At 38.5% G+C, this 12,402-nt stretch overlaps 2 protein-coding genes and 1 long non-coding RNA gene across 11 annotated transcripts in view; 2 read left to right on the forward strand and 1 right to left on the reverse strand.

Moving 5' to 3' along the window:
- si:ch211-272n13.3 (ankyrin repeat domain-containing protein 26) overlaps window positions 1–2,455 on the forward strand; it is a 29,236-nt gene extending 26,781 nt beyond the window's left edge. For 8 of the 9 annotated variants that reach the window (XM_067590361.1, XM_067590364.1, XM_067590363.1 and 5 more), the window contains 2 exons: window positions 674–719; window positions 831–2,455. In XM_067590361.1, coding sequence (XP_067446462.1) covers window positions 674–719; window positions 831–961 — 177 coding nt within the window. In that variant the 3' untranslated portion in view covers window positions 962–2,455. The remainder of the gene's footprint in view (window positions 1–673; window positions 720–830) is intronic. The other variant, XR_010928460.1, reaches the window with a different exon arrangement.
- Window positions 2,456–6,086: 3,631 nt separating this feature from the next.
- On the reverse strand, window positions 6,087–11,660 carry LOC137183363 (myoD family inhibitor domain-containing protein-like). Its single transcript, XM_067590369.1, has 4 exons — window positions 11,457–11,660; window positions 10,854–10,939; window positions 10,025–10,300; window positions 6,087–7,809 (listed from the first exon to the last, which is right to left on the reverse strand). The coding sequence occupies exons 1-4, from the start codon at window positions 11,519–11,521 to the stop codon at window positions 7,538–7,540; spliced, it is 699 nt and encodes a 232-aa protein (XP_067446470.1). The 5' UTR covers window positions 11,522–11,660; the 3' UTR covers window positions 6,087–7,537.
- On the forward strand, window positions 7,716–12,103 carry LOC137183365 (uncharacterized). The gene is made up of 3 exons (XR_010928461.1): window positions 7,716–7,795; window positions 11,571–11,667; window positions 11,746–12,103. It is a non-coding gene; the product is annotated as an uncharacterized lncRNA (long non-coding RNA).
- The last annotated feature ends 299 nt before the right edge of the window (window positions 12,104–12,402 follow it).

Consider the following 12,402-nt stretch of genomic DNA (forward strand, 5'->3'; position numbering starts at 1 on the left):
CAACATAAGAAAACACAGTAGGGCAAAACAATCCACAAGACATAGAATACTGGATATAGTACATATATCATACCTACACATGACTTACGTACACACATATGTGATATAGATATGTATATCTACCCCACAATCTTCATACTGTAATATACCTTCCACCTACCAAAAGGAAAATGTGAAGAAGAAAAGTAAGTGAAGCTAAACGGAGCTAAAATCCAACTTCTTAAAAACAAATGTATTGTTTAATTCCTTCAACAATTCATGAAACAAATTTAGATTGAAGACACATTATTAAGACTGTTTTAGTCATTTGGGGAGAAATGTGATTTCACTTGACCATACTGACTTGGCTTTTGCCACTGGCAGTAAGATTTAAAAGGCAACATCAAATAGCCTGCAGAAGCAGTAGAGCTTGCATGCTTGGTATGTCCTGCTGTGTTTCACACACTAGTCTTGTTTTTCTTGCGGTGTTTTTCCAGTGTTCCACTGTTTTTCATTAAATGTGTCACCATATCATAGTGTTGTGTTTTAGTTTGGAGTCCTCTCTTCTAAATCTCTGTCTTTATACATTTGTTTTTTTTAAACCATATTTTTTAGCCTGTGTTTAGCTGATATTGACCACAAAACCATCAGAACTCAAATCTAACTGCGTCTTTTTTTTTTGTTTTCTCTCCAGATGCAGAGCGAGTTGGATAGAAATATATCAAAAGAATTAAACAATGGTGAGTGCTTCTTCCATGTTTCTTTTATGAAATGGCAGATGTAGCATGTGACCTGTAGCTGCTGCTATATGATGGTGTGTAACCACGGTGTGGTATCTCTCTGGTCCTCAGCCACAGCAGAGCTGGACGTGGCTTCGGCCCGTATGTCACCGGTGGGCTCCGCCTCGAGGGTGGAGCTGGACCCTGTCAGCAGGGCAAAGCAGCAGTACTTGGAGGTACTGAAGAAGAACAATATGATCTGACCACTAGGGATGTCTTAATCAAGTTTTTTTTTTTTTTTGGCCTATAATCCCAATCTGAGTCCCTTAATTTCAGGTATCAGCTGATACCAAGTCCAATCCGATCCTTCTTTTTACCTAGAGATTCTGACTCTTTGAAACGGATGTGACATATCACTCTGTTGGTGTTGTGGAATCTACAAAAAGACACAATCCACTCTCGAATGCACAGTGGTGTTACAGAGTGGAGTTTCTTCCCTCACAAATGATCTTCAAGTTTAATTTTGGCCCATTATCAAGTTACTCAGCTGCTACGAGTTGCACCAGTGACATTCGTCATTTAAAACGGTGAAGTGCCGGCTAAAAACGATAAGCTGCTACCTGAATATTTTGTACACTCCTCTTTTCTAATGAAGAGAGAGGAAGGATACCAGATTTGTTGGCCTTTGCCAACACCAGCGCTGGTGTACCCAAATAATTTTTCACATCATTCACATATCTCACAATTTTCACTCGCATATACAACAAAATGCTTGCGCTGTAGGGACCGGCTGTTGTGATGGAGAGCAGCGTCACAACACTAGCAGGCTGAGGTGAACAAAACGGACTAAAGTAAATAAAGGATTGACAATGTGATCACATTTATTTTAGCTGATTTCGTTCAGGACATCTCTGGTGAGCACACATCACAGCAACTTTACATACTGACTGCACCAACACTAAGGCCAAAACCACCAGCCAATCGTATGCTACCAGAAATCCAACTCCATACATATTTACTCTCCTTTCTTTTACAAAAGGAAGCAAAGATAATGCACATTGCACTTAACCACTCAGGAACAAAGGGCAAGAGTCATACATATATATATATATATATATATATATATAAATACATATATATATATAATATAGCGTTATTGATGGGTACAATAGAGAGAACCTTGAAAGTATTTGTTCATTCTGGTTTATTCTGTTCAATCTGTAACTGTTATGTTTCTATTAGCACTATATACGTATATATATATACAGCATCGTGGTTTGGATTTTTATTTGTGAATATTGGTGTTGCTAAATTTGAATTTATAAGTATTTGATGTATGCATCGTTAATAATTTTGACAAGAAACAACATGTGGTACGTGCCATCAAATGGTGCAATATCCGTCTTGGTCTTATTTCATTAGACTCATTGGAGTATTGTGTTTATGATTATTTTATTTATACTTTTCTTTTTTTATGAACATGATATACTTGAATAAGACGAGCTGGAAAACTCTCCGGCTATTTGAAACAGGGTGACCACATTGCTTTTAAGGCCACCAAAAGTGAAACACTTGATATATCACCATTATTAATAAATACTGTAATTAAATACATATAAAAACCTCGACGACGCCAGTATGTTACAGAAGACTGTAAAGTGTAAATAAAACTGTAGAAAACCCTGAACCTGAGTGAGCTATTGATGTCTGGATGATGAGTGGACATGAGAAAGACCAAATAAAATGACCAGATGACAGATTCTGTTATGTTCAGTTGTGTGAAATGTTGCTATAAATGAGTCTTTAAGTGTGACAGATTTTATTTTATTCTAACACCTCTTACAAATATTCACAAGAAGGGGAAAGAAACCCAAAACAAACAAAAAGATTCAGTTCATGGTACATAGACGTAAAACAAGCATAAGTCTACAGCTGTGCTGGTGGCTCTCTGGGAACTTAGGCACAGTGGTGCTTTGAGCCAAATTGTGTGTAACTGAGGCTGATGGAAATGTGATTAATTTTGCAGGTATTTGGTCAAGTACTGGACAAATTGAAATTTTGACCTGACGATGAATAGTCAGGGGATCACCAAAGTTGTTAAAATTCATCCTAAACGGGGCATGACTGTCTACTCCACAATTTCACGACAATCCATCAAATATGAGACATTTTGCACACAAAAAGTCGACCCATGATCGCACTACAGGAAAAGTCACTGAAGTCATTCATCCTCTCGGGACCATAAATTTCTGTACAAAATTTCATAACAATTCATCCAATAGTTGTTTAAATGTTTCTTTCTGGACCAAAGTGGTGAACTGACCCAACATAAGTAAAACAAAATGCAGATTCAGTTATTATAGGTATTACTCATTATACAAAAAATACATTTACTAAAACACAACCCTTCTGCTCATCTCTCTTTTTACATTTCTTGTAATAAAAAGTTTTCACACCCATTTTTAAAAACAAATAGATTCCGAGTAGCTGCCTGAACAGCTGATGAAGCAGGAAATTACAGTTAAATTACTTATTAAACCCAGATGAGCTATAGATGGATGTATCTCTTGATGAAAAGCAGTATATATTCAGTACTGACCTCTGTCATGCTCCTCATACATGCTGCAGTTATTGTGCTCATAACTTGCTGTGGATTCCAGGTATCTTATTCTCAAGATAAAAATGCAGCTTGCCATCAATATTTCATACACATACCCATTTTTAACCCAACCCTCATTAGCTATGTTTTGATGTATTTCGCTTCACCCCCCACCACCCCCACCCCACCCTCCCCTCACACTCCCAAACACATGAAATTTGATGGTATGCAGTGGTTTAGAAACCATTCCCCTCACTTATTAAAATGAGACAATGTGTTTATGATTGCCCCCCTCCAGTGTGTCTCTCCTCCCTTTGATCCATCTTCTCTGCGTCAGCCTCAAATGTTAGATATTCAAATCTGGTTACATTTATTTTTGTTTCCTTTACAGCAGATGGGCACATCTGACAGACTGACTATTAGGTGTTATTATTTCCCCTTTTTTCAATAGACGCCACTTCATACACTACACATAAACCTTGTTTTGATTGAGGAGGTTACAACCATTGTCACAGAGCTTTGGAGGCAGGCGGGAATACAAATAGACAGATTCTGAGTAAAAAAAAAAAAAAAAAAAAAGTGTTGAAAGGGTTGTTTTTGAAAAGCAATGCAGGTTTAAAACAAACCGCTCCACGCTGGGTCATCCTCCATCTGTGATGGCCACTCTTGTTATCTCAGTCTGCCAGTCCAACACACCATGGCAGCTGTTAAGAAAAACAATGTTTTGGTTTTAAACCTCAAGCATCCGACGCATGATGAGGTTGTCAACTGAACAGGCCGTTTTATTTATAAATCTTACTACAATCATAGAAATGTGCAAATGCATTTATCAAACTTTGACTGTTGCTTAAATCAAAGAATGACATAAAGTAGCAATGGCAGATATTAAAAAAATCTAACATCTTTGAAGCCATATCAATGTAAGTAAACTGCTGGAGGTTATAGGACCACAGCCAGGATTGTAGAAATGCTGAGGTCATGAGAAAATGTTGACCAGAAACCAAAAAGTATCTTTATTTATTCAGTTTATTTATTTCACTTTCTGTAAATGCATTTCACAATATTGAGGTCTAAATCAGGAGGAGGGGGGGGGGGTGGGGGTGGGGTGGGGGGGGGGAGAGGGGGGGGGGGTACCAACAGCAGCACTCTGATTTACCAAAACACACTTGACATTAAAATGTCTCTAAACCTAAAAGGAAGGTTGACCAGAAGTTTGAAGGCGATTATATATAAAAGGATAATATTTCTTTATAATATAAAGAATTTTCTAGGACTACAATCTCAACATTACTAAACTTATAACAGGTACCATGGAAAGGAGAGAGAAACACAAGTAGTTTGAAATAGTAAGTAGGCTAATAGTAAAAACGCTAGTGGACCCAATGTAGTTTGAGATTGAGACCCTTAGTCTTGAGAGTTTTTTCTACACTAGCAGTCAGAAAAATGATTAATTGTTAAATAATTTTTTAGCAATCTAAAACCCACAAAATCCAGAGGACATGACCTCAGTGTCCTCAAAGGTAGCTCAGGCTGACCTAAAGGTGTACATGACTAAACAGATGAAACATTTTAAAATGAAGAGATTATTAATAAAATAAAGGAAATGTTTAATTGTATACATTTATTAAATAGAAAAAGTAAATTTTAGTGCAAATTGACTTATTTTTATTTTTCAATAGGCTACTCACTCAACATTTCTTTTTTTATGATTCATATTCTTTTCATTTTTGCTATAAAAACGATTGACAAATGATATCTGTATAGAAATATCTGCATATTATTATCTTAATTAATTGTTTGGTCTATAAAATGTCAGACAGTAGTGACAAATTCCCCTCACGGAGTCTTCAAATTTCTTGTTTTCTGTCAGAAATCCAAAATATTCACTTGACCATCACATAAGATCTAGGAAAGCAGGAAATTGAGTAGCTGGAACTCAGGAATGTTTGCCAGTATTGCTTGAAAAATGAGTTGAACAATTAATTGGTTAACATAGTTGCCAATTTTCTGTCGCTTGGTCAATTGATCAATGGACAGAAAATGACCTTAGATCATTTTCATATTAATTATATTTAGTCTACCTGTGATTTCAAATCAATACTGAAAGGCAAATACATATATACATCCAGCCTCAACCAGTTTGCTAAGCTATGGCTGCAACGTATGTAGGAATTTGAATCCACTCTGACACTATCAGCTGTTTGCGATGTGTGGAGGTAGACATCAGCTGTGGGTAAAGGGTATAACAAATTGAGGGGGACAAGTGGAACAAACCTGAGTGTTTATTTGCTGGTGTATACTCGCCATGCTCTAAATTAGACGTCACCGCTGTTTCCTGTCACCAGCAGAATCCAAATGTGTTGTGGGCAAAAGTGATACTTAAATTCGATTTACTCGCTCTAACATGATTTAAATGAGCCTCTTGGCTCGGCCCGGACAGATTGACAGCGTCGTCTTTATCTGCGCTTTGTTTTATTTTTGGCTGTTTACTCTGCCTCTCTGCTGTCATCTCACACGAAGACTATAAAGGAGCCGGCTTCGATCTTCGAGATCTGGAAAGAATAAGCATTCTTTTATGTTCTAAGTGCTTTATGTGACAAATATGAAAAGGGATTCAAGAAAGAGCTGACAGGTTTTGTGTCGCCCCGTTCCTCAGCTGTAAAGAGCTGTGCAGGGAGAAGTCAAACCTGCAATCTGATAACATGAGACCTGGTACTGAACTGACGAAAGAAGTAGACCTCTCTCATTCAGGGTCTTGCTGGGTCAAAGTCATTAAATGCAACTTAATGTACAAACAAAAGGCGTTTTTATTGAATAAAGGCTGAATCTTATGTACTGTGACTTCCATACAGGCTGCAGTGTAGGCCTTTCTGAGTTGTTTGTGCTTGTTTATGATGCAAAAATGACCGTTAGATTGTGCAGCCATGAAATCAGCACCACTACAGTATTGATGAGTCCCACTCTGGCTTATTCAACATGGCTATCCAAAGAGGCTTAACAGACAGAACAAATGGCCTTGACAAATTCATTTTAAAATTTAAAAAGGTGCTTGATGTTTTTTAATATATTTCCCAAAAATCACATAGGAGATAAATAATGTACTTATTCCTTCCTATTGTCCTTATGGTTGAAATGTGCTGAGGTTGAACAGATGTTAAAGGAATAGTTCATTATTTTGGGAACTACACATATTTACTTATTTAAGATTAATACTCTAATATCTGTGCGTTAAGTATGAAACAGAAGCCAGGAGGCGATTAGCTTAGCTTAGCTTAGCATAAAGACTAAAGAAGCAGGGGGAAACAGCTAGCTTAGGTCTGCCACCATCATTTCTAAAGTGTACTATTTCTGTTTGTGTACAGATTAAACAAATGAGATACAACATTTTATTTAGTTATCTTTCTTTTTGACCCACCAAAACCCACTTGGAGATACACCACCCATACAGCCTAAGTCACACTACAAGATTTAGAAGTAAAGTAAAGTAGTAAACAGATTTGATGTCTTAAATGAACTGACAGTTTGTGTAACGATACATGAAACCATAGTACAATGTTATATAATGATATTAATCTATTTTTTATAATTATGTAATGTTATTGTAATTGTTATTTGTACTGTGTCCACTATATCTATATCAGACACACATGCTCATATAATACAATCCACTACACAACAAGTCAATTCACAAAAACAGTCAACACAGAAATGACTAAAGTAGTAGTATCAAGAAAAAAAGAAAATGAATTAAGCAAGGCCCACCAGGATACATCCATACAGACATGAGAGTCTCAGTGTTGATCTTCTCATATAATTGTCAGTATCACAGTCAGTAATTGTCAATACTAAGTGAAAACACCTGGCCAGTGCCCCAGAATGTACTTAAGCCTGCCTACCTTGATTCCAGCTCTCCAAAATGTCAAGACTTTTCCTTTAAAAGTGCTTTATCAGGCACACAAGGCCTGAAGGTGAGTGTGATGCAAATCCCCCTGTTTTTGGTAAGTTATCGTGTGTTATTTTAGCAGCATTTGGTATGAGAATAGTCTCTAGATGTATTGGTGATCACAAAGAGTCTCAGCTGTTTGTGTTGTTAACAACCCACAACTGATGGACACAACAAGATCAATAAGTTTGGACACTAACGGATACCATTTTTGTTTTAACGTCTGTTGTTTGAGTCTCGACGCATCCTGAACAGTCGTCCTCAGCTGCTTCACCTGCAGGCTGGTTCAGCTGCCTACTAGCCGCGATGGCAAATCTCGCAGCACTCCAGACAAAACTCGAGAAACTCGGTTGGCTCGCAGCAGGACTCGAACAGGACCGAGTGGCAGTGGGCGTGGCAGTTGAGGTCCTCTACAGGTGTCTCCTGGACGGCCGAGCAGCAGCGGGCGCAGGCGTGGCAGCAGGAGGAGCAGAGGGTGTAAAGGCAGGAGAAGCAGGCCTCCAACAGGCCCAGGAGCAACACGGAGCACTGACACCAGAGGCACGCCAGCAGCAGGTGAAAACACGAGTCTGCGTGCATCGTAGTGAGGAAACGAGACAGAAAAAATGATTTAGCAACAAATATAATATCAGAGGTCAGAAAAAAAGCTCTTGTGTGTTCTAAACGCCTGTCAGACACAATCAAAACCAGGATTAACGATTCTATTAACCCTAAATTAATCTCTCGCATGTTTGTGTGTTGTGCCAACTAGAACTTAAAAGAGAAACTACTCTGCTGCAGTGATCAAGTGTGATTGTGTTTACTTAATCACAGAGCTTCATTCAGTCCTCGGGGGAGAAAAGAAAAGGCCACAGAGGCTCCCAGTGATGAACAACAACTAGGAAGAAGCTGTCACAAGATAATTGCTCTCCTACCCAAATTAGGTGCATGTGAAATTGCATACATTAACCCCTCTGGTGGTGTTACAGTGCATCTCTCGTGATCCTCACCGTTGTATTATTACTCAGCTACTGTTTTCATCCTCACATGGACCAGATAGTGAGAGAGCTCATGAAGCGAGCTGTTTTATCCTGTTTACTCAAGGAAGTAAATGAAAAGGAGATGGCAGAATTCCCCGGGGAGTGGGGTTCAGCGTTTTCCTGCTTAGCCACCCGAATTATACACCCCCCACACATAACTTATGCTAATGTCTGTGTGTAGATGAAAAAGGAGCATTATGTGTGGCTACTGTATTGATTTAATGCATAACTTCATAGAGATTACAACATGAACACAATGATAAACAAGGAGTGGCCCATCACATGCTTTGATAAAACTGGAAGAAAGTGTAGCAGTTTGAAAGCGTTCAAGGGAAACTTTTTAGAGCTCCATTTGTACAGAAAGATAGATTGTCTTTGTCTTCGGTGGTCACAGAAAATGCATTTGAATGTACACATTTCAGTTGAATGCTCACTTATCGTAACTCATTTCCCATCAGGCTGCACTATGGTATGTTTCCAGACCTCTATATCACCACCCACATCTTGTGTTGACAGCTGTTTCCATTAGTTGGAGAAACAATTGCCCAATCAGATCTTAGGCGGAATTAAAAACGGGCGCGTCTTCCTCTTAGCTTGAAAGCAACCTGATTACATTAATGAAAAATAAGAACAGAAACATGGCCAAAAATATGATTGGCATTGACACAGCTGTACAAGTTATTGTAAACGGACTTACAGAAATAACTCTTACATTGCCATATTTCTTAGATCTATGTGAAAAACGTTAAGCTAACTGCTCCTAGCAACCGCTACCACAGCTTCCATGTCAACTGAAAATGATGACGGTGGGACAGATATGTCACTTGTGTCGACTGGTCAGGACAAAACAAAACAGAAATTGGGTTTTTTGAATAAATAATAGTCAAAAGCATGTTAAATTAAACCAAGAATAGCTACAATACACATATCAACCTCCTCTTTACTGTGTCAGTACAGTAAGATGTTTCCCATTGAAAAGCTAATGGAAGTGGCTGTGAGCTGGGTGGGAAAATTGACCCGACATACATTTCCCAAACCAATTCCTTTTTTCTGAAAACTGAAACATGCTGTTCCAGTAAAGCACTAATGTCACTTTCACATGGCTTTGTTTTCAGATGTTGAATGGGTTCATTGCTGTTCTTTGTAATTGAACGACAAAGGGCGGTAAGTTCATTCCAGATTGGCGCAACAGGAAGGCAAAGAAGACGCCACACTTGAAAACTTATTGGACAAGCCATTTGATGTTTATGAAAAGACAGTGTTGAAGGAAGGGTGACGACTAAGTGGTTCTCACCTCAGGGCCCATTTAGCAGCTGTTCTGGGGCTTTTGATCATATCATATGATCTTTATCAGTAGACGGAGTTTGCTGAGTTGTTGTAGAAATGTAGATGTTCAATTTTCCAAATTATTGAGCACTTTAAGGACTTTTTGTCGATGTTGAAACCCAAGTTTCAAAGTTCATTTTTGACCTTGGAACAGCAGTGACACAAATCTGCTTTCCTGCATCTCTAAAACTCACTAATAAAACACTGCTAAATTTGGTAAATTAACGCCAGGATAACCTATCTCTGGTGCACTGCACAAGTCGCTTCAGTGGGAGGTTTTGGTGGGCGACATTCCCAAAGAGGCTACAACAACAATTGACATTAAACTAATGTTCAACTAATCAATCAGCCAGTCCAGAGCTCTGAAATTTTTTAAGTGGAATTGAACCCTGGCAAACATATAAAAAGTAAACGTAACACCCTGCGCAGATGTGCCTACCACCAGGTGTAGCAGCAGGTTGGTGTGAGCCAGCCACATTACTCCTGCTCCTACTTCTCCTGCTGCTGCTGCTGCTGCTGCTGCTGCTGCTGTGTACCAACAAGCTGGAGGTCTGGTGTCGGTCCTGGCTCGGGGAGAGAGAGAGGACCGTGTTGTCTGAGACTGTGTGGCCACATCGTGGGCAGGTGGGCTTGTGGATGTCACATTGAGGCTTCTTAAACCCTGTTGCCCCCTGTGAGACCTCTGCAGGCGGAGCTGCAGCAGACAGAGGCTGAGCTAGACAAAACAGACATGCAGTAAAGATTGTCTTACTTGATAATCACAGAAGAGGAATAGAATAGAAATTATTTAATGATTAAACTACGGAGTGAGCACAAAGCAAATTTAAGTTGTAGTATATCCGCAATTCAAAATTAGAGAGTGCTCAGGGACAGATTTGTGGGTTTTGAACACTTTGGGAGCACAAAATATTTGTCTTTCAACCTAGATCTTATCATTTTCACTACATTTACATTTTACATTTTGCATTACATTCATTTTTTCTCTATGTTTACGTCTTTCACTATTGTGATCTGGTAGGGAATCTGCACCAAGAAAGTACAACATAAAATGAGTGGGATCCCTTAACATTTTTCTAATGTTACTTAACAGAATTGTTAATTAACTGATTCATCTTGCTGTCACATTTCAGCTTACTTTCCTTCTCAACAGCTCTGCATCACTTCAATGAAATTACTTTATTTTTTCGTTAAATCTCTTGCCAAGAGTCACAACATTTGACTTTGTTCACTGTATTGTTTGCTGTACAGGTCTCAGGGTTTCCACTTACTGCTTATGAGGTCAGTTGAGACGGCATTTCCTCCACTGATGGGATCACATGCTGAAAGGATTTCCTGTGCTGATTTTAAAGATGAACTGCCTTGAAAAACATCAAAAGAAAGTCATGTTAGCTGAAAAGATGCATGCCGTACAGTATGCATGTAAACTGGACGTTGATGCACAAGGTGAAAAAATGTGAAATTCACAATCAGCTCTAGTATTTTTGCCAAAATATTGTGACGAAGATTCCTTGCTGACCACAGTTTCTGCACAGACAAAGTCTAAAACAAAAGATAAGTTTTTATCTAATTTGCTAATTTGGTTGTTAAGATATTTTTTTCACATAAAGGCAGTCATAAATAACATACATAACATAACAAATAAGTAAGGTGGTTCAGGGTCTTTACCACCCTGTCATGTATAAAGTCTCTCAGGGAAACACCAAGATCTTGCAACATTTTTTGCTTGAAAACCATCAGCTTTACAGATAATAGCAGCACAAAATATTTGTTATCAGTTGAATCTTAAGGAGTGGCTCAAGCAGCTTTGTGTATGTACTATATTAAGTAAAATAGACTAACTTACAGCTTGTTTCAGATCAGATCTTAAGCACTTGCCTTTAGCTGGGTTGTTTGGTTCCTCTGTGCCGTCCACAGATAAATTCTCTTCTAGTAACATGTCTGATGGACATGACTGCTCAGGATCTCTGTTACATTTCGTTCAACAGACTGTCTTCATCCCCCTGCTTCTGTCCACACCAAGAGGTCAGGAAACCCCCCAATATGCCGGCATGAGTCACCGCTCAGGAGGCTGTGAGCTGTACTGTAAGTGTGTGGGTGTATGTGTGTGTGTGTGTGTTTTGTTGTTGTCCGGTGAATTAATAACACTCCCCTTCCCAGCAGATCCCAAGTGTCCGCTCTGAACAAGCTGATCGCAGAACAGCACAGCTGGTCGAGGCCTGGTTGTGTGTGACTTTAGGTTGTCTTCTCTGTTCTGCTTTTAGTCACCTAACACAATGGAGACACATGCCCCACAAGTGTGTTAGCTGAATATGCATGCAAGTTCTTGCTCTTGCTCTCATGCGCACACACACACACACACACAAACCTTGTCAAAGTCCTTCCACTATGCAAATAAATGCCAGTGATTCAACAGTGCATCACCTTGTCTTGCAAAAGTGTTAAAGTTATGCTAAATAATGTTTGTAGATGTCATGGGGAAGGGAAAAAATGAATTAATGCTCCAGAATTTTTAATTTGTGCTCCTAAATTGACTATTTGTGCACATGTATTATTCATTTGTGCTCTCTAATTAAATAATTCAAGCATTAATAGTTGGTTTTTATTTCTGTGTAATGCCAAACAATTGGCCAAACAAAGCTATATGTCAAACAAAACATAAAAAAATAACATAACAAACCAAAAAGAAAAACATAAATTATAACATTATATGTACTAAGATATACTCAAATAACATATTTATATGCCAAATTTTCAAATAAAAATAATACATGCACATAAACTAACAGAATTATTGTTACGTGAATAATATTGTTAACT

This window comes from Thunnus thynnus, chromosome 5 (assembly GCF_963924715.1).
Source record: "Thunnus thynnus chromosome 5, fThuThy2.1, whole genome shotgun sequence".
Classification (NCBI taxonomy): Eukaryota; Metazoa; Chordata; class Actinopteri; order Scombriformes; family Scombridae; genus Thunnus; species Thunnus thynnus.

Bases quoted from the DNA above. Each gene is read 5' to 3' on its own strand.
- LOC137183363 (XM_067590369.1), bottom strand. From the start codon at position 11,521: ATGTTACTAGAAGAGAATTTATCTGTGGACGGCACAGAGGAACCAAAC. The intron at 10,301-10,853 runs GTAAGTGGAAAC...TGTTTTGTCTAG, and splicing joins CTCAACTGACCTCATAAGCA to CTCAGCCTCTGTCTGCTGCA. The intron at 7,810-10,024 runs GTAGGCACATCT...CGATGCACGCAG, and splicing joins ACCTGCTGCTACACCTGGTG to ACTCGTGTTTTCACCTGCTG.